The sequence below is a fragment of the Tachypleus tridentatus genome, chromosome 7 (genome assembly GCF_004210375.1).
Source record: "Tachypleus tridentatus isolate NWPU-2018 chromosome 7, ASM421037v1, whole genome shotgun sequence".
In the NCBI taxonomy this organism is placed as follows: domain Eukaryota; kingdom Metazoa; phylum Arthropoda; class Merostomata; order Xiphosura; family Limulidae; genus Tachypleus; species Tachypleus tridentatus.
In genome coordinates, this window is record NC_134831.1 from 107,306,396 (window position 1) to 107,331,937 (window position 25,542).

Genomic DNA, 25,542 nt, shown 5'->3' on the forward strand with positions numbered 1-25,542 from the left:
AGTACAATAAATATTAAAACATGCTACAGTAAACTAAACACTACAGTACAATAAGTATTAAAACATCCTCCAGTAAACTAAACACTACAGTACAATAAGCATTAAAACAAACTACCCTAAAATACACATTACAGTACAATAAGTATTAAACAACCTTACAGTAAACTATGCACTACAGTAAAATAAGTATTAAAACAAACTCCCCTAAAATACACATTACAGTACAATAAGTATTACATCACCTTACGGTAAACTACACACTACAATACCCCACATGGCATGCATTATACAATAATATAAACATGACATTATGTTACACTATACTTTCCTTGTCACTTAATGCCTTATTTTATAAAATCGTCTGATTTTGTGTTGAATAATAATATATTTACTTTGATAATAGGCTGACCAAAAACATTATAGTGTCAAAACTAAGCTGACCAAAAACATTATAGTGTCAAAACTAATAAATTTTGAAAGTTAACGTGTGTGTGTTCAACTAAAACTTCTATTTTAATTCACACACTGGCAATCTTATCAATGTTACTGTATGATTTACATTTTACAGTAATTTGTGTAAATAATCTAAAGCAACAGTTCTACAATTCCCTTTATACTAAAGTAAGGAGAAGATTGTATAACAATTTACTTTATGCTAAGCTGAAGAAATAGTTTCAAAAATTTTCATTAAATTGAACTAAAGTAACAAAGACTACAACAATTACCATTTACTTAAAGTAATAAAGACTCTACAACAATTACCATTAACTTAAAGTAACATAGACTCTACAACAATTACCATTAACTTAAAGTAACAAAGACTACAACAATTACCATTAACTTAAAGTAACATAGACTCTACAACAATTACCATTAACTTAAAGTAACAAAGACTACAACAATTACCATTTACTCAAACTCATGCAACATGCACCAAAGACTACAACATTTATCAGTAACTTAAACTATACTAACAAAGACTCTACAACAATTACCATTAACTTAAAGTAATAAAGACTCTACAACAATTACCATTAACTTAAAGTAATAAAGACTCTACAACAATTACTATTAGGGAGGTAGGTAGGTATTTCATGTCTATTGGCATCAAAGCTACTAGGCTACCTGTGCCAAATAAGATGTAGTAGACTATAACGGTATATGGAACTTAAGGTAGAAATATGTAAAATATGTAATATTAGGACATACCAGGAAGACTGAAGCATTAAGTTCAACTTGCTGTCAGTCACCTGAAGTTGGCTTTTTCAGTCCTAAATTCAGGTCAAAATAAAAATGTGTAAACGAAATCATGCTAAAATAGTATATAGTCCAAAAAAGACCTTAAATTAAGTTAAAAAGACCAATGGCTCTTAAAAATATAAAAACATGAGTGAGGTGGCCAGTTATCACCCATGACATTCGCTAACATCAAGGGCAAACCTACCTTAAAAATATGTTTAAAATGGTGGTGTCATCCTTGGTTATAATAACGGCATGATAATAAAATATGTATGATTGTGACCTGAATGCCACACAGACCACATATTGGTGCATCAGTACCAGATAAAAGGAAGTGATGAGTTAAAAAACTGTGACCAATGTGTAGCCAAAACAACTTCTTCTCTTCAATCTTTACAAAAACAAAATGAACAAAGCTGAAGAAAGCTTGATTTGAAAAAGCTTATTATTTTGTTGCTCACTCCAGGTCAACTGCCAACTGGTGTACAGTCGAGTTTTGATAATTGGACCATAGTCCATATATGGAACAGGAGTGATAGTGATAGAGTCAGAGCAGATGTACTTTGCCACTCTGTCAGCTACCTCATTCCCACGAATACCAACATGACCTGGTATTCAAAACAAACTGGCCCATCTCTCTCTATCATCTATCTTGCATTGAATTATATTAAAACTATGCAATAGAAATGGCATACAATTCAGCAGTGAATACAGAAACTGTAGACAGGATTCTGTGTGCTACAACCGAACAGTAACAAACCATGGCAGAGCCTACAGAGTCACCTAATTTTGAATCTTCTGTATATACAGGAATGGATGGATCGTTTGAAAGATGTTCAGCAAAGAAAGATTGATATTTCCAATCAGGAGTACCGATCTTCCTCAGATGAATCAAAGATAGGTCACAGCTGGGGATAGTAATTAGCCATGGTGGAAGAGGCCAATCTGTTGATGCTGCTATGCTATTCAAAGATAGGTCCAATTTTTTTTATTGTGCCAAGATATGAAGGCTGAAAAGAACAATGGCAAATTTTCTATTACAAAAAAAGTGTGGCCCACTGAGGATGGAAAACACAACCTCAAGTAGGATGCTGTGGTAAAGAGCAAAGTTTGGAAGTATACATAAGAGACAGTTGCAAACAAGGAATATACAGAGGGGGTTCATGGGACTCCACATACAAACTTTGGACTGGAGAAGTTCAAAAAGCCCCAGAGCAAAGCCGAAGCCCCTGATGGTGGATAAGATCCAACATTTTCAGTGCCGAGGTTCTGGCAGAACCATAAACCCACAGTCAAGTTTGGATCGGATAAGGGCACAATAAATTTCAAGCAAGGAGAATCAATCTGCTCCCCAAGAGGTAGAAGAGAAAACACAAAGTTGCTTTATATGGGAAATAAAGTTTAATTTACAGTCAAATATAAGATCTAAGAACTTTGCCCCCGGGACGACCTGAAGTGCATCATCAACAATACAAAGTTCTGGATCTGGATGAATACCCCATTGGCAGCAGAAATGTACACAAACAGTTTCAGGGAGAGAAAGTTGAAAATCATTTGCTGTGGTCCACTTAAATGTATGATTGACTGCAGTTTGTAGCTGCCACTCAATAAACCTCATTTTTGACGACTGACATGAGATGTGAAAGTCATTGACAAAAAGACCATTTGCAACTGTAGGGGGTAGCTGTTCACTGACAGCATTAATCTTTATAATGAAAAGTGTGCTACTTAGAACACAGCTCTGAGGGACTCCAAGTTCCTGTGGGAAAAAATGGGACAGTGTTGAGCCCACATAGACCTGGAATCAGTGGTTTATTAAAAAATGCTTAATAAAAAGTGGCAAATTGCCACGCAATCTGTATGAGTTTTGCAAGATACCATATCTCCATGTTGTATCATAAGCTTTCTCTAAATAAAAAAAAATAGAAACAAGATGTTGTCACTTCAAAAAAGCTTCTCTGACTGATGTTTCAAGGCAAATTAAGTGATCTATCATGGAGCATTGTCTTCTCAGAACCCACACTGAGTGGGTGAGAGAAGGTTGTTTGATTCAAGAAACCAAACAAGATGAGCATTAATCATCCTCTCTAAGATCTTACTGAGACAACTAGTCAAAGCAATTGGATAGTAATTCAAAGGAATCTTTGTATCCTTCCCAGGTTTAAGAATAGGGAGTACAACAGCTTGGCACCAAGCATCAGGAAAGACACTCTCCTGCTATATCTGGTTAAAGACAGCTAGGAAAATAGTAAGAGAGGTAGGAGAAAGGTGGTGTAGCTTCTCATAATGTATATCATCAGGTCTAACTGATGTATTGCCAAACCGATGAAGTACATGTTTGAGTTCCACCAGTGTAAGAGGGCAATTGTAGTCATAAGGATGATCAGCCAAAAAGGAAATAGACAAATGTTCAACTCATGTTTTAATAGCTAAGATGGAAGGGGATGAGTTTGAAGAGCTAGATACATGAGAAAAACATTCCCCAAAAGTACTGGCTAAGTTCTGAGCATCAGCAACTTCGTGGCCATTGAATATTAAGATAGAGAGGGGGGCTGTAGTATACCATCCACTCACCTTCAGGATGTTGTCCCATATGACTTTTGAACTGATGGTTGAAGAAATGCTGGAGGTGTATTTAATCCAAGATTCCTTCTAGCTTTGATGTCAAACTTGTAAAGCCTGTGCATAGGCTTGCTGAAATGCAGTGTGGTTTGAAAGCATGGTATATCTACAAAATTCATCCCAAGCACATTTCTAAGCTTTTCATGTTATAGAACAATCAGAGTTCCACCAAGGGTGGGGATGTCGTGGGAAAGATGTTGAGGTTTTGGGGATGCACTGAGCAGCTGCTTGGACAATACAGTTAGTTACTGCTGCTACACAATCGTCTATCAATGATTTACATAAGATGGCAGGATCAAGTTCTGAAAGAGCAGTGAAAGAGGACCAGTTGGCCTGGACCAACTTCCCCTGAGGCACATGGGTCACATGGCACTGACCATGGCCAATCTTTCTTAATATGATAAGAAAATGATCACTACTCCGTAGATTGATTCAACCTCCTAAGAAAAGCAAGTGAAATGCGAAGGAGAGCAGATAGAAAGATCTGTAGCAGTAAATGACTGACTGGATCCATGAAAATAAGTGAAAGAGCCAGTATTGAAGAGAGACAGGTTGTGATTCAGGAGCATGTGCTCTATAGCACGACCCCTCACATCAATACTAGAACCACCCCAGAGGTGATTATGCCCATTAAGATCCTCCAAAATTAAAAAGGGCATCAAGGTCTGATGGATGATAATTTTTTCCAGGGGTACGGTACAGAGAGCAAACAGTGATGGTACGACCCAAGGAGATATGGATGGTTACAGCCTCCAAGGACGTATTCAATGACAAGGACCAGGTAGGCACATGTTGATCAACCTGCTACTTCCCCATGTCCTTGTCCTAAACATGACCTGTCATTTTGGTATAAGGAGTATTGTCGAACTGTGACTGTATTAGTAGGTTTTAAAAATGTTTCTTGTAAAGAAAGACATTTGTATGATAAAAGTCAATCAAATCCTTGATGTCATTCACATTTGATTGAAAACCTCATCAGTTCTATTGGATTAGCATGACCATTCTTATTTATTTTGGAGGAGTATATGGCAAGAAGACCTTCTGTTTGCAACCATGCTTTTTGTTTTGTTTTTTACTGGATGTGGGTCAGTCACTCTAGTGATCCTGTTCTGAATCGAGAAGGCAGGTCAATGTTTGTAGACATACATTTTAGTGATTAAGGACATGAACAAATGGTTTAATTTTTGGGGTGTCAAGAGAGGAAGATCCCATGGAAACACCTGGGCTTGAACAAGGTGAAGTTGAGCAATGACTGAAAGATGTGATAGGGCAGAGACAGAAGTAGATACTGATTCGTGAACTTCGTTGATTTTGGAGGGTGCTAGATTAAGATGAGCTGTTAAGGATTCTGTATAAGGCACGGAAAGGTCTGTCTGGACTCCTACTGTACTAGTGGAACAGCATAAGTCCAAGATGGAATTGGGAATAGTAATTTCCAAGCCTCTGGGTAAGTAATATTGTGAACTGTCTTTGGACATAATTCTTTCTCTTCTACCTATTTAGGGCAAGAAGTAAAATAGGAAGGATGTGGACCATTACATTTAATACAATGCAGTTCTAGTTGGCATTCAAAAGCATCATGGGCACATGTCAAGGAACTATGGCAAGATGTTTTTGAATAACCAAATTGTTGACAATGAAAACATCTAACAGAGTTAGAAATATAAGGCCATACCTTACAATTCAAATATCCTGCCTTGATTGTGGAAGGAGATGATATTGTAAATGTTAATATTAGAACATTTGTCGGCTCCATAATTCCGTCTCTATGAGTAAAAATTCAGCGCACGGCTGTGACACCTTGGCTGGTGAAACCTGCGAGGATCTCTGACACAGGAATGGTCTTTAAGTCTCCCTGAACTATAACTCCTCTGGAAGAATTCATTTCTTGATTTCAAGAGGAGTTTGGAATGTTGGAATAAAGATGTTTCCACTAAAATGTCCCCAGACTGATTTTTTTATTGATTTAGGAGAGTCAGCAAGCCCTTCTAAACCCTTCTTAATAAAAAATGAAAACATCTGCCCTAAGGGTTTTTCAGTTAAAGAATGTATAATTATAAATCACGGGACAGATTCAAGTTGTGAATTTGGTTGTACATAGTCATCAATGCGAGGTCGTTTGCCAGTAGTGGGATTTTTCTCCATGTTGTCATGCTTGTTTATTTTTTCATTAGAGGGGGTAATCATAATGAAAAAAGAATATTTTGGTGCCTACTGACCCCACCCACCCTGGAGCCCAATGAGGGGAAGCAATACAGTGCCATATAAAGTCACTGCAGTGATGCCAGGGTTACATTATCACTATACCCAAACACCAGTATCAGATATAATGTCCACTACACCTGTTAAGGGGTCATCCTACACTGGCACTCAGTTCACCCTGGCCCAAATGGACTAACCAATTGATCTTGGGGGGCACCCAAGACCACGTGTCTACAGGAATTCAAGGCCAAAGTGCTGTGTTGGAGTTGGACCCCTCAGCCACCAAGATCCTCCCCTTCACGGGTCACTATGCACGGCAAACACGCAGGTGGCTGTTTCAATCCCAGAGGAGGTAAACCGAAAGTACAGAACCTTCTCTTGGAGGTCCTTCACCACATACAGGAATCAACAGCAAGGGGCAATTACCATTACAATTAACTTAAACTAAAGTGACAAAGAGTCTACAAGAATTATCATTAGTTTAAATTAAAGTAACAAAGATTCTACAACATTTCTCATCAACTGAAATTAAAGTGATAAACATTCCACAACAATTACCATTAACTTAAACTAAAGTAAGAAAGACTCTACAACATTTATTTTTAACTTACACTAAAGTAACAAAGACTATACAACAAGTATCATTAACTTACATTAAAGTGATAATGATTCTACATCTATCATTAGGTTAAACTAAAGAAAGACATAACATTTATCACTAACTTAAACTAAATTAACAAAGACTCTACAACATTTATTATTAACTTAAAGTGACAAAGATTCTACAATAATTATCATTAATTGAAATTAAAGTGATAAAGATCCTGCAACATTTATCATTAACTTAAAGTAACAAAGACTTTACAACAATTACCATTAGTTTTAAACTAAAGTAGCAAAGACTCTACAACATTTATCATTAACTTAAACTACAGTAACAAAGACTCTACAACAATTACTATTAACTTAAATTGTATCATACACTCCACAGCAATTATCACCAGCTAACCTAACACGGCAATGGTTCTACAACTATTTTAATGAGGCTAACAACTAATATTTACATTAATTTTGTTTAAGGCAAAATTATCAAATTTCTATGTCTTAAAAAAGTGCCCTTTTAAATAAATGTGTAACATTATCTATTAAATTGTCACAAAAGAAGAATACAGCAAATACAAAGCTTTTCTTACTGAAGAAACAGCTTCATGGGTAATCAGTCTTTGGATAGCTGTCAAACAAATTTGAACAATTTTGGGGTTTCTGGTATCACAACCCAAGAAAAATGGTTCAAGGATCTCAGGACTTTCTGACAGAAGAGCTGTTATATTGAAAAAAAAAAAAGTATTACTCATTCTTATATGTGTTTATGATTTGAAATCTTATTCTGTGTGTGTTCTGTTTATATAATGAAGTATAATTTTGTATTTTTGATGTTTACTATTATTCTATTTTGTATCAACTTTTCATTTACAGGAGTCTACAGTTCATGTTTCATGGAATGCACATTTTCATTTTATGTGTATAAAGCATTTTAATAAACACAAATACAAACTAATAAGCCCCCAATTTGATTTTTATTCCACAGGCAGAACCAAAGGAAAGTACTAACAAATAACTGCTTGAATATTATACAGTTATCTAAGCTTTGTATCATACAAAAATTTTATATAAAAAACTCCAATGACACATTATGGAAAAATGTTTAAAACTTATAGAAACCAGTAAAATGACAATTACAATTTCTTATACTTTAAAAAATTGTTATCTCACACTACAATAAAACCTTTCTTCAATTTTACTAATTAAAATTTATTGTAAAAACAAAGGTAAATACATTTTACAATGTCCAATATAATTATAATTATTTGTGCTCAATGAAAAACAACATAAGTCATTCTTCAACATAATTAACAGGTTATGGACATTTCACCATACAAATAAATTTGCAATTACTGTTAGATTTATATTTCTTTCCCATGTAATTTCTACAGTCTCTGTATGTACAATATGTGCACATTTCATGTCAGCAATTATATGCTCAAGCTATTACCATTCAGTACACATTTAATCTCTTTGTTTTTAATTTCCACATTCTATTACAGGCAGCTAGATTCTCTACAATAACTATACAAACACAAGTTCTTCACAGTCATTAGATGTTCACATGTGGGCTATTTAAAATTATTAAACATTTATGTGGACTCACAGTCACAAAACATTTACATTCAAATGTACATAAAACACATGTACACAGAAACACATAACAATCTGTACATTCAAATATATGTCTACACAAATAAAGTTACCTAAACGAAGGTCATCATGTTTTGTTGAAGCATTCCTCACTTTAACAATACCAGACTCTGCTGCCTGTTAAAACAAAGTAACAGATGGTCAATAAATTTAACCTCTCAACTTTTACTTCTTAAAAATGGAGTCAGTAACATATTCATATCAAAAATATATTTCCTAAATTTCAAGAAATATCATAAACCATATATTTTCACTGAAGAAGAAACATTTAGAAAATGTTGTAGTAAATCATTACATAAAATAAACTTTCGAAATTTTAATTTTTTGTTGTAAATAAATATATGAAACTGGTCTGTTCTCCACCAACAAAATAAATAAAACATTATTCATCAATAAGTATATGAAACTTGTCTGTTCTACACTAACAAAATAAATAAAACATTCTTCATCAATAAATATATAAAACTTGTCTGTTCTACACTAACAGAATAAATAAAACATTCTTCATTAATAAATATATGAAACTTGTCTGTTCTACACTAACAAAATAAATAAAACATTCTTCATTAATAAATATATGAAACTTGTCTGTTCTACAGTAAAAAAATAAATAAAACATTCTTCATTAATAAATATATGAAACTTGTCTGTTCTACACTAACAAAATAAATAAAACATTCTTCATTAATAAATATATGAAACTTGTCTGTTCTACACTACCAAAATAAATAAAACATTCTTCATCAATAAATATATGAAACTTGTCTGTTCTACACTACCAAAATAAATAAAACATTCTTCATTAATAAATATATGAAACTTGTCTGTTCTACACTAACAAAATAAATAAAACATTCTTCATTAATAAATATATGAAACTTGTCTGTTCTACACTACCAAAATAAATAAAACATTCTTCATCAATAAATATATGAAACTTGTCTGTTCTACAGTAAAAAAATAAATAAAACATTCTTCATTAATAAATATATGAAACTTGTCTGTTCTACACTAACAGAATAAATAAAACATTCTTCATTAATAAATATATGAAACTTGTCTGTTCTACACTACCAAAATAAATAAAACATTCTTCATCAATAAATATATGAAACTTGTCTGTTCTACACTACCAAAATAAATAAAACATTCTTCATTAATAAATATATGAAACTTGTCTGTTCTACACTAACAAAATAAATAAAACATTCTTCATTAATAAATATATGAAACTTGTCTGTTCTACACTACCAAAATAAATAAAACATTCTTCATCAATAAATATATGAAACTTGTCTGTTCTACAGTAAAAAATAAATAAAACATTCTTCATTAATAAATATATGAAACTTGTCTGTTCTACACTAACAGAATAAATAAAACATTCTTCATTAATAAATATATGAAACTTGTCTGTTCTACACTAACAAAATAAATAAAACATTCTTCATCAATAAATATATGAAACTTGTCTGTTCTACATGAACAGAATAAATAAAACATTCTTCATTAATAAATATATGAAACTTGTCTGTTCTACACTAACAGAATAAATAAAACATTCTTCATTAATAAATATATGAAACTTGTCTGTTCTACACTAACAGAATAAATAAAACATTCTTCATTAATAAATATATGAAACTTGTCTGTTCTACACTAACAGAATAAATAAAACATTCTTCATTAATAAATATATGAAACTTGTCTGTTCTACACTAACAGAATAAATAAAACATTCTTCATTAATAAATATATGAAACTTGTCTGTTTTGCACTAACAGAATAAATAAAACATTCTTCATTAATAAACATATGTAACTTGTCTGTTCTACACTAACAGAATAAATAAAACATTCTTCATTAATAAATATATGAAACTTGTCTGTTCTACACTACCAAAATAAATAACACATTCTTCATTAATAATTGACATCTAACTACAACTACAGATTCTTAATGATGTACCATGGCTCCCTCTATGCTATACATACAACTTGGTGTTTAGTAATGTAGCATGGGTTCTTATTTACAACACAGTTCAGTGATATAACATGACTTACTATTAACCATACCATCAGTGCATAGTGATATAACATGGATTCCTATTAACTACACACATATAAGGAGTTAATGATGCAGCATGTCTTTCTATAAACTACACATCACATCAGTGTCTTTTATAAACTACACATCAGTACTTAATAATGCTACATGCCTTTATTTAGCTATGTATTAGTGCTTAGTGACCTATCATAGCTTCCTATAAACTACACATCAGTACTTAATGATGCAGCATGTCTTTCTATAAACTACACATCAGTACTTAATGATGCAGCATGTCTTTTTATAAACTACACATCAGTACTTAATGATGCTACATGCCTTTATTTATCTATGTATTAGTGCTTAGTGACCTATCATAGCTTCCTATAAACTACACATCAGTACTTAATGATGCAGCATGTCTTTCTATAAACTACACATCAGTACTTAATGATGCAGCATGTCTTTCTATAAACTACACATCAGTACTTAATGATGCAGCATGTCTTTCTATAAACTACACATTAGTACTTAATGATGCAGCATGTCTTTCTATAAACTTCACATTAGTACTTAATGATGCAGCATGTCTTTCTATAAACTACACATCAGTACTTAATGATGCTGCATGCCTTTATTTAGCTATGTATTAGTGCTTAGTGACCTATCATAACTTCCTATAAACTACACATCAGTACTTAATGATGCAGCATGTCTTTCTATAAACTACACATCAATGCCTAATCTGGAGAATGTTTCCCCATTAACTACACACACACACATTAGTGCCTAGTGATGCAACATAGCTTCCTATAACCTACATATGAGTAGCTAGTGATATAGCATGGGTTCCTATTAACTACATATGCCAGTGCCTAGTGATGTAGCATGGGTTCTTAATAACGACATACACCAGTGCCTAGTGATGTAGCATGGGTTCCTATTAACTACATACACCAGTGCCTAGAGATGTAGCATGCTTCCTATTAATTACACATATCAGTGCAAAGTGATAAAGTGTGGGTTCCTATTAATTACACAGATATCAGTGCCTAGTGATATAGTGTGGGTTCCTATTAACTACAATATACCAGTGCCTAGTGATGTGGCATGCTCCCTATTAACTACATATGTATCAGCACCTAGTAAAATAGCATGTTTCTATTACCTACAAGAGTGATTAGTAATCTAACATAATCTCTCTTAAGAAAAGTTAAAAGTTTTTCTTATAATAAAACTGTATTTCCATAAGGTACTTACTCTCATTCAAAACTATCATCTTCTTTACCCTTTAATCATCACCGGAAAATAATTTACTAATGTTTATACACTCCACCATATTCATGCTATTTCCAAACGTATGTAACACGTACATAGTAATGCACCACATAGTAATGCACCACAAACATAGTGATGCACTACAAACATGTATGTAACACACACATAGTGATGCACTACAAACATGTATGTAACACACACATAGTAATGCACCACAAACATAGTGATGCACTACAAACATGTATGTAACACACACATAGTGATGCACTACAAACATGTATGTAACACACACATAGTGATGCACCACCTAAACTGAAGCAGCTATCTCCCTCTGCTATTCCAACTAAATCTTCACTTTCAAGAATTGACAAGAACACCAGCAATGTGTAGAGAGGGTTAGAAAAGGTAAGCATCTATGAGAAATACATTTTCAGTGCAAGAAAACTTTTAACTTTCAAGATAGTCTCACCTCTTCTCATACAAACTACAAAAATGGAGGGGCCAACAGAGGCACACAAAAATCAAACTATGCAGAAAGCAACTGCTCATAATGAAAGGGTTTGATCTGTGATTAAAACATAGCACACTTGTGGGTTACCACACTACTTTTGGAACAGGTAAAACATAGCACACTTGTGGGTTACCACACTACTTTTGAAACAGGTAAAACATAGCACACTTGTGGGTTACCACACTACTTTTGGAACAGGTATGTTCTTAGCCCTGAAAGAAGAGAGCTAATCTGATACAGGCAGAAAAAAAAACAAAAAAACAATGTACACAAATGTGATTTGTTCTGAGAGGTGCAATCTCTAGTAAAATATAAATAATATTAGTTATGTAGATTGACAGCCTTAAGTAAGCATATGAGGTTCCATAACTCTTCCTCATTATTAGGAAATTAAGGATGAAAACAAATTGTCAACATACTAAGTACAGAATGTGAACTGAGTTACAAATACCCATCAACCCCAATCGTAAGTAACACAGGATGAAACTGTCAGAATTACTAAGAGGAAGCAAGCTTTTGGCCAAAACCAGATAAACTCATAAAATAACCAAGTTGTACAGCAAACCAAACCCAGCTTAAACTAAACTGTGAGAACAGAGTAACATCTGTAACCAATATTATGAGCAAAATCATAACTCATTCAACTGTGAGTGAGGAGAGAAGACATCCTACATCTGGAATTAAGGGGAGGACATAGAACATTCACCAAATTATAAGAACAGTGTATGTACATCCTGTTGTTAGTACTGCAAGGCAGACAGTCTCTCAAACTCAAATATAGGAACAATAAAAGAACCTCCTGCAACTGGAATTATTGGGAGAACAAGGAACATTCACTGAATTATAAGGACAGTGTATGTACATCATATTGTTAGTATTACAGGGCAGACAAAGTCTCCCAAACTTAACTATAGGAATAACAAAAGAACCTCCTGCAACTGGAATTATTGGGAGAACAAGGAACATTCACTGAATTATAAGGACAGTGTATGTACATCATATTGTTAGTATTACAGGGCAGACAAAGTCTCCCAAACTTAACTATAGGAATAACAAAAGAACCTCCTGCAACTGGAATTATGGGGAGAACAAGGAACATTCACTGAATTGTAAGGACAGTGTATGTACATCATATTGTTAGTATTACAGGGCAGACAAAGTCTCCCAAACTTAACTATAGGAATAACAAAAGAACCTCCTGCAACTGGAATTAATGAGATTTTCTACTGTACACAACCATACGAACAGGGCCGTTATATCCTGAACTCGAGATTATGAGGAGGATCTTACGTAGACTGGAACTGTTCCAATCAAAATCTATCAACTTGGCAAAAAGCATTCAGGAGAAATAAAAGGAAGGGACTAGCTGTTTCCTCTTCTCATTGAATGTATAATCATGTGTAGGTATGATTAACTAAATTCTAAACCCTCTCAGATAAAAGCTTCCATTAGCCGTCATCCCAACAACGGAGAAATGAGAAGTTGTAAGAATTCTTGTGCTCCACTGGAAGAAAAAGGGAGAGTAAATGTGGTGGGGAGTCTGGAAGAACGACATCCTGGAGAAAGTACAATGGGTGTTTGTCATTCCCTATTCTGAAAAGCAGACCAATGCCAATTTATTCAATCAAAAAGACAGAAGAAATGGATAGAAATTCCCTGCTGCTCTAATAATGAAGTCTACTAGTGACAGCCCATCACAGAGTGAAATCTCATTATCAGTGGTCAAACAAGGTTTACTGAAAACAAAAACAGAAATGAAAGATAGTAGTAAGACTTACCTCAGTCAAAGATAAACAGAAGTGTGTGTAGAACTGCTATTGGAAGAAGACAATATCCACCAGAGGAATATACAGCTAAATCATGCAGATAATGGGCAACAAAGGTATTGAGAGTAGTCCACATTCCAGCCTTGACAATCTCCTTCATCAAATGGTGAAAGTAAGAAGCAACATATACAGTGATATGATGAATATTATGAGAAGAAATGCTGGGAGATGGTCTCCTACCATAGATAAGTCTGAATACACCAGCCTAACAAGTCAACAAACCCAACCAGTTAACATGACAAGAGACAGATCACAGGAAACAGAAGGGTTCCAAGAAATGTTAGGAACATGAACTCAGAAAACAGGAATAATGTTCCATGTAATATAATAATAAAAAAGCAGATCATGATCAAAAAGGAGTTCCAGTTGCAGATGGAAGTTAAGGAAATAGATAGGAAAGCCAAACAGTCTTCACAGGAAGCAAAAGTCAAAGGGAGGAAGGACCATCAGGATGTAGTATGACATAAGAGGAATGGTAGAGGAAATGGGTAACAGGAAAAGTAAAAATACCTGACTGATGACATCTAAAAGCAAGGAGGAAATGGAAACAGGTCTTGAGGGAAAAAACAGGAGATGGAACATGAAGACAAAGATTCAACGGGAAGACAAGAAAGGCATAAAGGGCTATACTGTTGTGAGATCCAAACAAAAACAAACAAGGAATGTGGAGAAAACATGACATGAAAAGAGAGGGAAATGACAGGGGATAGCTAAACCTAGAAAAATGAAGTTGTTTGATAAGACCATCTGATAGCTAGATACAGCTGGAGTGAGCAAACCTTTGCCAAACAACTAGATGAAAAATTAGGAAAGATAAGAAATGGAAAGATGGAAGGACAGAAGTCACAACAAAAATACCAAAAACAGAAGGTTCACCATCACCTTTTATAAATGAACATGGAAGAAGATCTTATGAATTGGGAAAGGAACAAAGCAACACATGGAATCAAGTCCCTGAGCTGAAACAAAGGATCTGATAATAGCCATGCGAAGACTGCATGGTGATAACTGGATTAACAATATCCTACAAAGGTTAAAGCAGTAGAGACCTAAAACAGAGGTGAAAGTAGGGGTAATTGTACAAGTAAAAGTCAGACAGTGAGAACAATGGTTGTGCCTGTCATTAGGAAGCCAGCAGTAGGACAAGACACGGAGTGGTTTGGTATACAGATAGACATCTGGAGAGGAGTCAAATAAGCCAGTAACCACAGATGTGAAGATTCCTTCAATTTGGATAGAAGAGCAACACCTCCAGAGTTAGCAAATGAGAAAGAGAGACCAAAGGGAATAAAGGTTAGTGTTCTAGCTGGTGGCAAAAAAAGTATATGAGGTGTCCCCAGCTGAGAACATGCCCACAAAATGATGTGTGGATCAAAGGACCACTCAATAAGGAGAATCTTGTTGGGAGAAGATATTCAATCCTCCATCAGATTCATAGAGACAGGAAAAAGGCAAACTAAGACCACAATGTGGTCACTGTTGGCCCAGAATGAGATCCAAGATCTGAAAACACAGAAACTTGGAATTGGTATTACCTGGCTCTGTGGTATAAGTGACCACTGTCAAAATATCAAAATACACTATAACCACCATTACAATAACACTCATAACAAAGGAAGTGGGGCAAAGCTCAATGAACTGCTAAAGATTTGAGAATGATAATATGAAAAGAAGACTCCTTGACTGATCAAAGACCAGAAATCTCCTGCGAGTCAAGGTGAGAACCCCAACCCTCTAAAGATGAATCCATAAACAGACGTAAAATCCAGATGACGTGAACTAAGCAGTATCCCTCACAGTGGTCTGGTCTCTGTCTAATTACTAAGCCAGGACTCTGAGGAGATTTTACACTAATCTAAGAGTGTCCACCTAAAGAAATGCATATGAGCATGACTCAGGAGAATGAGAGCTTCCAAGCAAGCCCACATCCCTAAATAGATTATTTTGAGCTGTAAGAAACATGAGGTGAAGAAAGTGTGAACTGCTTGATCAGAGGGTGAGAAGCAGAAGGCTTAGCTTGAAAAAAAAGAAACCCCTCAAATGAAATGGATAAGAGAGTGGACTTCCCATCAGGAATCTGAGCCTGCTGTTTCCTTTAGGAGTGTGATATCTACACCACCATCATCAGGCATCTGAGCCTGCTGTTTCCTTTAGAGTGTGATATCTACACCACCATCATCAGGCATCTGAGCCTGCTGTTTCCTTTAGGAGTGTAATATCTACACCACCGTCATCAGGAATCTGAGCCTGCTGTTTCCTTTAGGAGTGTAATATCTACACCACCATCATCAGGAATCTGAGCCTGCTGTTTCCTTTAGAAGTGTAATATCTACACCACCGTCATCAGAAATCTGAGCCTGCTGTTTCCTTTAAGAGTGTAATATCTACACCACCGTCATCAGGAATCTGAGCCTGCTGTTTCCTTTAGGAGTGTGATATATACACCACTGTCATCAGGAATCTGAGCCTGCTGTTTCCTTTAGGAGTGTGATATATACACCACTGTCATCAGGAATCTGAGCCTGCTGTTTCCTTTAGGAGTAAAGGAGTGATGAAAAGCAAGAAGGAGCCAGTCATTCATAGAAAGAAGAGTTCAAAGCTCATAGAGCAAAGATGTCAGGCAAGATTATCACACAAAACACTTAAAGAGTCAAGATTAGACCAGACAGAAGGGCCCTTAACTGGAGAATTCGACTCAGAGCAATAATTAATTATTGACAAAGCAGGCACTGTAGAGAAAAACTCTGAATTGTAGAGATTTCTAAAGTCATAAATCTATGAAAAACAAAAGCCAAAGCAAAGCTAGGGCCTATGAAAAAGAAAGAAGCGAGTATATCAGTGATGTAACAAAGTAAAAGAAAAAGTCTCACAATGATGAAAACTAGGATGATGATGCATACAGTTACAGTTATGAAAAAAATTATTCAGAAAGACCAATGAATTACATATACTGATGATGTAAAATGGACAATGTATCTAAATATACTAGGTTAACAAAGTACTATACAGTTCCAAATAATACTGAGATCCTCAATAATGGTACAGGGTGGAAAATGGAAGTTTTTATTTATTTCCTTCATACTTCATGTCACATGATCTGGGAGGTTGGCTATCAAAATACAAGGGATCAAAAAAGTTACACTTTTTTAAACTGAATCTTTTCTGATAATAAAATAAACAAGCTGTAATGTTAATTTTAACAACCATCCAAGCAACTGGCTAGTTACAGACTGGTAGCCTGCCAGTTTCCCTTACATCCAGTGGAAACACTTCTGCTCCAAGTTTCAAATAGGCCAAAGAATATAAGCTGCTTTACGACACAGCTCTCAACAGATCACAGAGTGCTATAATTATACAGCCTGGCCCACACTTGCTTGACTTGCAATGAGTAACATTAGCAATATTCTCTTGTGAATTTGCTGGGGAAGCAAGATAGCCAAGACTGCTCTCAAGTAAGTAAGTGATATTGGCAAACTTCCCTACCTTGTCAGCCAAAATTTAATAATCATACAGTCCCAAATAAGTATTGTACAGGGTGGAAAAGAAAAATTCCTGAAGATTAATAATTGTACATATATTTATTTAGAACTCTATAGTACTTGTGAATATCAAACAGACAAACTATCTAAATTTATCTAGTCAACAAAGTATGAAATGTTAACAAATGTGCAAAGTCATAAAAATTACCTAGGTGACCATTAATAATCAATAACTAACTTACAATTCCTCTAAAGTAATGCAGACAACAAAGGACACCTTATTCTTACACTAATGAAAATTAGGATACAACTAGTAATATGTAACTTGCAAACAATCAAAACATACCTTGTTAAAGTACTTATTCATAATGAACTACCAAACCCACAAAATTTACTGAGCTTACAAAGTATGTAATATTAAAGAACAATTAATTTTACCTAAAACAAAAATTAATATTCAACTTCTAACTTACAATTCACCTAAAGTAATTTCGACGACAAAGAACACATAAATATACAGGGTGTTCGGAAAGTCACTGTGCAGTTTTGTAATCATACTTTATTCAGTATAATATTTCAAGCCAGCAAGTGATAACTGTGTTTAGAAACAAAATAAGGATCCAAGCATGTATTGATGCCAACAAGGGTCACTTTCAACATTGTTTATAATTGTCATTCATATTTACCTCCTGTATTCTATATTGAAACATGTCTGTTAATAAATATATAAGTGCACAGTGACTTTCCAAACACCCTGTATAACTTACTAAAGACTGAGCACTGATGAAACAAAATACTTACCTCTATCATGTGAAAATAATTTCAAATCCATACAAAGGGCATCTGAGCAATGCCTACCATAGGTATATGACCCAAATGTCAAGTACACATGTTGAAATACTAATCATGGATCCCCTGGAAGAACTAGAAGCAATAAAAAGGAGAAGTATAATTTCCCAACCAAAGTGAATGATGTGTCAGAATGGAAAACTCCTGAAGTGATGAATGATGTGTCAGAATGGAAACTCCTGAAGTGATGATGAGTGTGGCAGACCAATAAAAAGAAAGAGTCTAAACTCTCTCTTATCACTGATTATATTTTCCTCAGAAATGTAGTCACATTGAAAAGAAAAGGAAATTGCCAGCCAAACACAAACTTAACTCCCTACAAATTAAGTACATCCTCTGCAAATAAGATCAAACCCAATTCCTTGAAAGTCATGTTAGCAGCATTTTTGACAGAAATTTCTGTAGTCAATATATTTCTTTTAATTCAGTAACAAGAAATGCAAAACAAAATTGGCAAGATAATTGAATGCAAACACAGTAAAATAAAACTGTGGAAACACAAATAACTGAGAAGCATGTTCATAACTGGTAGCCAAATGTAAATAAAAGGGTGTGAACAATGCTATGCCAATTTATAAAGTGACTGTAAGTAGGAACAGTAGAATTTTGCTAGCTGCATCAATATTGGACACACATTAATAATGGTGGTGAGTTGTCACAAGTCATGTACATGTTCAAAAATGGCATGAAACTGATGGGGTATAAAGACTGGTGTGGTATTTGCAAAAATTTAAACAATGCTTAGGATGCAGAATAATACAGAGATAGCTTTGTCTGATAGAAGGTACAGAAGATATTAAATAACTACATAGCATGGTCTCAGCAAAACACATTACTATGCTTTAAAACATTACTGATGAATGAAGCAGTCTTCTTTCTCCAATTAAAATAATATTTGTCAGAAAGTTATAATACAGTAAACCAGTCTCAGACAGGATAATACACAATGCAAAATTTGATACTACCATACACCATACTGACAATGACAGCCCATTTAAAGACTAAAGCTCAACTATTTTTGTTCATTTGTGAATTTTACGTTTCTTACTCTTATCTTTTATTAATATACACTAAGAGACCATCAGTAAGTGTTATTTCATATTAGGTCTACCACACACAATTAGCAAGAACTTTTTATCAGTACAAAATACTGTTAGCTATATTAGTTCAGCCATGCATATTTTTAAGATTTTTCAATGCACATTCAAAGAATACCACATTTTAATGAGCAAACCTCTTTTAGTGGTGGATGTTTCTTTCGAGATTCATTTGATAAGAGTCTTAGATCATTCTGTAAATTCTCCAACAACTTCTTTTCACCAGATGTCCTTTCTCTTGAAGTCATTCCAACAGGTGTAGCTGATGTCTAGGTTTAACTGATCAAAACAGATGTGGCTGATGTCCAGATTTAGATGGTCCTACCAGGTGTGGCTGATGTCCAGGTTTAACTAATCACAACAGATGTGGCTGATATCCAGATTTAACTGATCCAAACAGCTGTAACAGATAACCAGACTTTACTAATTCCAATAGGTGTGAATCATAACCAGAGTTACCGCTTAAACAAACTCCTGATATAATTTAAAATAACAGATGTCTAATATTTCTTTTCACCTATTTAAGACACCCTTTGGAGGGAAAAAAAAGGAAAATTATTAAAAATTTTCAATCACTTTTCTGCATATTAAGTAAGTAATTTCATAAGACCATAATGAATCATAATTGATGATTCTATAAAGTTTTCAGCAAAATATGTTATCACGTTGCTAATGTCAAATTATGAAACTACCACACTCAAAAAATAAATTCTATATTCAGAATTGAAAAATAAAATACTTCAAAACCTTTATACATTAATAGCCTTTTTTGTAATGGTCAATAACTTAGATAAGCAACACTACAATTAACACTTCTGTATAGAAGAATTTAAATTACATGCCCCAAAACACAGCACGTGTCATGGTCAATTACACTTTGAAACATCTTCATTTTCATGAACTTCAAAATTGCCAATGGAAAAATAATTCTATAAAAAAATTTAACTGGAACATAGCCAGTCTTTTTCAAGTTTTAAAGTTGTGTCCTTTTATCCTATTATCTTAGTATATTCAGAGTACAATACAAAGAAATTAAAGTTTGTGTAATCAATCCACAAAAATATCTTGAAACATTCAATGATGTTTCACCTTACAATTATTTTCCCAAGAATAAAGTCAGAGAGTTTAACAGTATTCCACACAAGAACCACTTTTTACAGATATTTATCTCTTTGGACTTGAAACCAACATATCTATAAAGATACTTTAAAATTATTAAACCTTTTCTTCACTTTCTACAACACAATCAGTCTTTCTCCAACCTTTATAGTTTCTGTGGCACTTTGTCAACAACTCTATGGAAATCTGAGAAAACCAAATTCATCCCTTTTAATCATCCAGATAACAAGTAATGTTCTCAAGGAAAGAAAAAAAAAATATTCCCTTAGGAAATTTGTAGCAGAAACTATCAAAAACAAAGTAATTTTAAAAGTCAATATGAAACAACTACACTACCTTTGCCCAACACATATAAATACTTTATTAACCAAAACAACCTGCAGGGCACACTGTGTGTTATTAATAGGAGTGAAAGTTTAGCAATTTTCCACTACCTGTAGCCCAGAATCTGTGGTAATCCAAACTATCACACATGTGCCCTACTACATCACATACCAAATTTCAAGCTAACCTATTATGAAATATAGAGGATATGAAACTTCCAATTTTGGTTTAATTCCTTCATATTTTTCTTTTGTTTTATTTGCACTAAAAGTACAGAAACAACATCTGATAGAAAAACATTCTTAACTTGTATGGATGTTTTTCTCAAACTTGGTACACTGATAGATGTTTACAACCAACAATTAAGTTTAAAATTTGGTCTAAGTATAAGCTGTAAGTGCAAAGTTATTCAATAAAAACTGCTCAATTTTAAACAAACTTTTTGCACACATCTATACAAAATGTTCATCTAAACATTTATTACAGCTGCATCTAAAAGTGGACTCTTTTTACCTTTTTGTCATTTATATTAAAAATGGATAATTTAGAGCACCAAAACTATAAGGTAAAATCACAAGCTGATACTTAAGTATTGGTTAGGCCATACAAGCTAGATTGGCAGTTTCCAGTTCAAGTTTTCAAATGAATGTGTTGATGATTGTTACTGATTGTCAACTTTTAAGCACAAATTTACTATATTTCATATAATTATCCTAATCAAATAGAGCTTAGCATCACATGATTTTAGTTTAAGCAATCAGTATAAATAAGTATACTTGATACAGTTGTGCCAATTCCATGGGGATGATAATAAAAACCTACTGATCTAAATTCCATGGTGTTAAAATAAATTAGCTATTAAACACTGTTTTATAAAGGAAAACTATCACCATAAATTTTAATTAATAACATTAATTCTGTAAAGGTCTGTCCTGAATAATAGGGTTGTGATTCTAAAGTTAATGCTAGTTACCATCATGTATAATAACTTCAGTGTGGTTTGTTAGTGATAAAAAGTCACATTATCTAATTAAAAACACCTTAGGTGTGAGAAAAAGGTGCAGCCAAAATAGGGACAGAGTTTGTGACTTAGCAGCCAAAAGCTACACTTACAATGTTGAGAAGAATTTTACAGCAAATAGCCTTTCATTAATTAGCTAAGCCTTGTAGTTTGTTTTACCAACCATCATGTCTAAAGATGAAAATAAAAATGTGCAGCCTTGCTAAATAATAATTGTTATGAATGCTATACGTTTGGCTGCTAATTTTGATTTCATTCCTTTAAGTCAAATGCTCAATCTTTTTTTCTCACACCTACAATGTTTTAGTTTAGGTATCATTTAACCATACACATACTATTATCAGTAACCTCTAATCAAAGAAAGCATCTCTCATAAAAATCAACAGACTAATATAGCTTTTCATTCTTACTAACAATGATTTATCAGTTTAATATCCTCACTGTAAGCAATATTTCTGGCTGTAATCTCAATATCGTTTTGTTCAGTCAACTTAGGCAATTCAGTTTAAGCTGAGGTTAACAATCATCTAACATATGATATATATAATAAATGAAAAATATACACTACACATTCTAACACTGTAAGTGAAAGATTTTTCAAAAGATGGAACATAACTTACAAAATTACATAAATACTTTTAAAATGAAATTTAGTTTGTTTACCAATTTTCTAAAGCCATACACTAGCAGTATTTCACACACCTGAACTTTCACTGTGATAAAAACATAGTCACCATTATACTTTACTAAAAATGTATTCAATTTCAAAACCAAACTGATAAGGAACCTTACGAGAGCAAATAAAAGTCTGCTGCACAGCCATGAAACTATACTGTGCAGAGTTATATTCTAAACACTTCATATAATCAGAATCATGTATACACAACTATAAACTCAGGTGATACACTCAATTCATAAAAAACTAATTTGTAATAAAAACAAAATTTTTAAATTATTATTTACAAAGACTGAAGGTGGAACTGTAGTGAGATGTTACTCCCAAGCTAAAGCTATCAAAGCAGACTACTTATTATTACAATACATTTCAGTCAGATATGCAAATATTATACACAGTCTTCCAAGTTAGCATTTCTGTGGACAACAGACGTAAAAGCAGAAGTACAAAAACAATAGGAATACTTGACAAGTAATTCTACTAAAATAAAATCTTTCCCTTTAAAGTGATGCCACCTAATGAACATAAAGTATACTGGACAACTATCCTCCTGCATCTGATGAATATACTTTCCTTATTTTTGGCTTTACATTCATTGTCAAGTAGCTGGCCAACACAGCATAAGAAAAGTGTTCTTCTTGGATAAGACTGTGCTTTCTCTTCATACAATGCTGTACAAATATGATAGTGATTTTATGTATCATGTACTGTAATTGAGAACATGACATATGAATGAAAAGGGACCCAATGACTTATCATGGTAATTCTTTTCATCACATCTGCCTGTACCTAGCCCTGATTTTTTTTTAAATATTCATCCAACCTTCTATTGAAGGTTTCATATGTTTGAATTTAATATATCCCAAAAGTTGATCATCCTAACTTGCAACTGACTTCAACCCTTACAAGTCTTAAATCTATATCCCCTAGTCCTACCAATCTTATCATCAAACCTATTTATTCCCTTTACAATTCTGAATAATTCAGCCAGATCCCCTATAATCATTCTCTTACACTGTTTTTAAACAGGGAAAGTCGAGTTTCTACACAACCCTTCTAAATATGGATTTTGAGTTGGAAATAAAAAATATTAATTTTTCAAACCACCACTCCCACTCCATCTAAAATTTAAATTTAAAAATAGTTGAGCCCTGGACGTGCTATTGTTAATGTCCGTAACACCAATATGTTACTCGTATTTTTGCCTGTTTATAATATTAGAATATCAACATTATTCGAATGGAAACTACTAAACACAAGTTACTTACTTTCAATCAATATATTCCTGTACCGCAAAACTGGCATTACTAATGTTATGGATATTTACCAGTATTTGTAATAATATTCTACTACTAATATGTCGCTATTACAGCCGGTCTATATATAGGCCCAGCCTATATTAAATTATATAAGTAATATTACCAAGACTCGAACTTTTCAGTAAGCAGGGTAAAGCAACCGAAATGCCAAACTACAATAGTATACTGTTCGTGTATCGAATTTTTCATTTGTTTGTCGATGATTATTTTTAATAATATTATTATTATCAATAACTTAAAATATGATTCACAATAATCAATACATAAATGTCAATATAAAATACCCTATCATCACAACGGATGTACGTAATGATAACCACTGTTGAAAATTTAAGATTTTTTCATTTCGCTTTAGGCCTACATTTAATATTTTCCTACAAAAATGTTTACTACAGGAAACTCCCCCAACCCCTGTCTAGTTGGCAGAGTTGTTTCTTCCCGCCCTCTAGAAATTGTATAAAATAGTTTATTGTTCGTATATCTTTATTAATGTTTTAAAACATAAAATCTATTTTCATAAAATGTGTTTTCTCCTGTGGTATATAAATACATCATGCATTTCTATATTTTTTATAATATTATAATGTTTACTTTTTATATAGCAGGTTTGAATTACGCGTGATCGAGTTGATTTAAATCTAGTTGTCTTTGTTGTTTTCTTTGTTTTTTTTAATTCTTGAGAATGTAATATCCGTTCTACAAATACATTGATAAAGTTGCTTTATTGTACGTTTCGCAAATATGTTGAGAATAGTATCTTCATCTTTGTTTCAGTAAGAATGACCAGCCGCTTAAATAATGGTAATTCTTTTCGGTAAATACGACTCGGACGTTTCTTGCAAATCTTGCCATCTTTAGATTTTGTAAACCTGGTTTCACAATCTTGAAAAGTAAACAGTTTAAAGAGTATATCCAATGAAAACAGTCAGTCGTTCTATGAAAGCAAACATTCACACAATGATTGTGTAAAACTTTGGTTTTGTGTTCTTTTCCTTTACTTTATTCATTTTTCACCAATCAGTTACTAAATATTCAGTGTTATTTTGTGATAAATATCCTGCTTGAATCTCCTTCATTCTGAGGGTCTGTCCCTTTGCTCTTAACTAAATTTAATTTAGCTTATATGTACCACAAAAAAGGACAAAAATAAGAATAGTTTAAGCCATGTTCAAAGGATGTTTTACCATGCAATTTATTGTTTCTGCTGAAGTATATGGTACCTTTTAAACGAGTTCTTGTGATCAGTGAAGTAAACGGCACTTTGCTTTAAAAGAAGGACCTATGACATAGAAAGATAGTTTGTCTCTGAAAAATGATTTTTATTGAAGATAGTTGTCAGGTCTTGAAGAATCCCCTGCACTGAACATCAGACATTTGCAGTTACATCAAAAGGTCCATTATTTCTATCTCTTTATAGCTGGTGACCCAGGAAGAAGAGCTGTTAATGTAGGATGTGCTTGAAATGGCATTTCATGGTCTTCCCGTGAATATCAATTTCAGTGCAAAGGAAACATATATAGCTGAGGATCATTGTGATAGTGTGACATCAGGTGAGTCTGAAACTGATTTAGGTAATTTGTACATATCTCACATACTCGTGCCTGCCACAACAGCTCTGGCTCTAATCAAAGCCACCTGAAAACATTGAAAAGAGACTGGAGGTGTTTTTGGTAGATAA

The 25,542-nt window shown here is 33.6% G+C and overlaps 1 protein-coding gene across 4 annotated transcripts in view; it reads right to left on the reverse strand.

Moving 5' to 3' along the window:
• mon2 (Mon2 homolog, regulator of endosome-to-Golgi trafficking) overlaps window positions 1-24,322 on the reverse strand; it is a 130,102-nt gene extending 105,780 nt beyond the window's left edge. For 2 of the 4 annotated variants that reach the window (XM_076513447.1, XM_076513444.1), the window contains exons 1-4: window positions 23,814-24,322; window positions 19,543-19,805; window positions 8,373-8,436; window positions 7,257-7,384 (exon numbers count right to left, since the gene is read on the reverse strand). In XM_076513447.1, coding sequence (XP_076369562.1) covers window positions 7,257-7,384; window positions 8,373-8,436; window positions 19,543-19,653 — 303 coding nt within the window. In that variant the 5' untranslated portion in view covers window positions 19,654-19,805; window positions 23,814-24,322. The remainder of the gene's footprint in view (window positions 1-7,256; window positions 7,385-8,372; window positions 8,437-19,542; window positions 19,806-23,813) is intronic. The other 2 variants (XM_076513445.1, XM_076513446.1) reach the window with 2 other exon arrangements.
• Window positions 24,323-25,542: the final 1,220 nt, after the last annotated feature.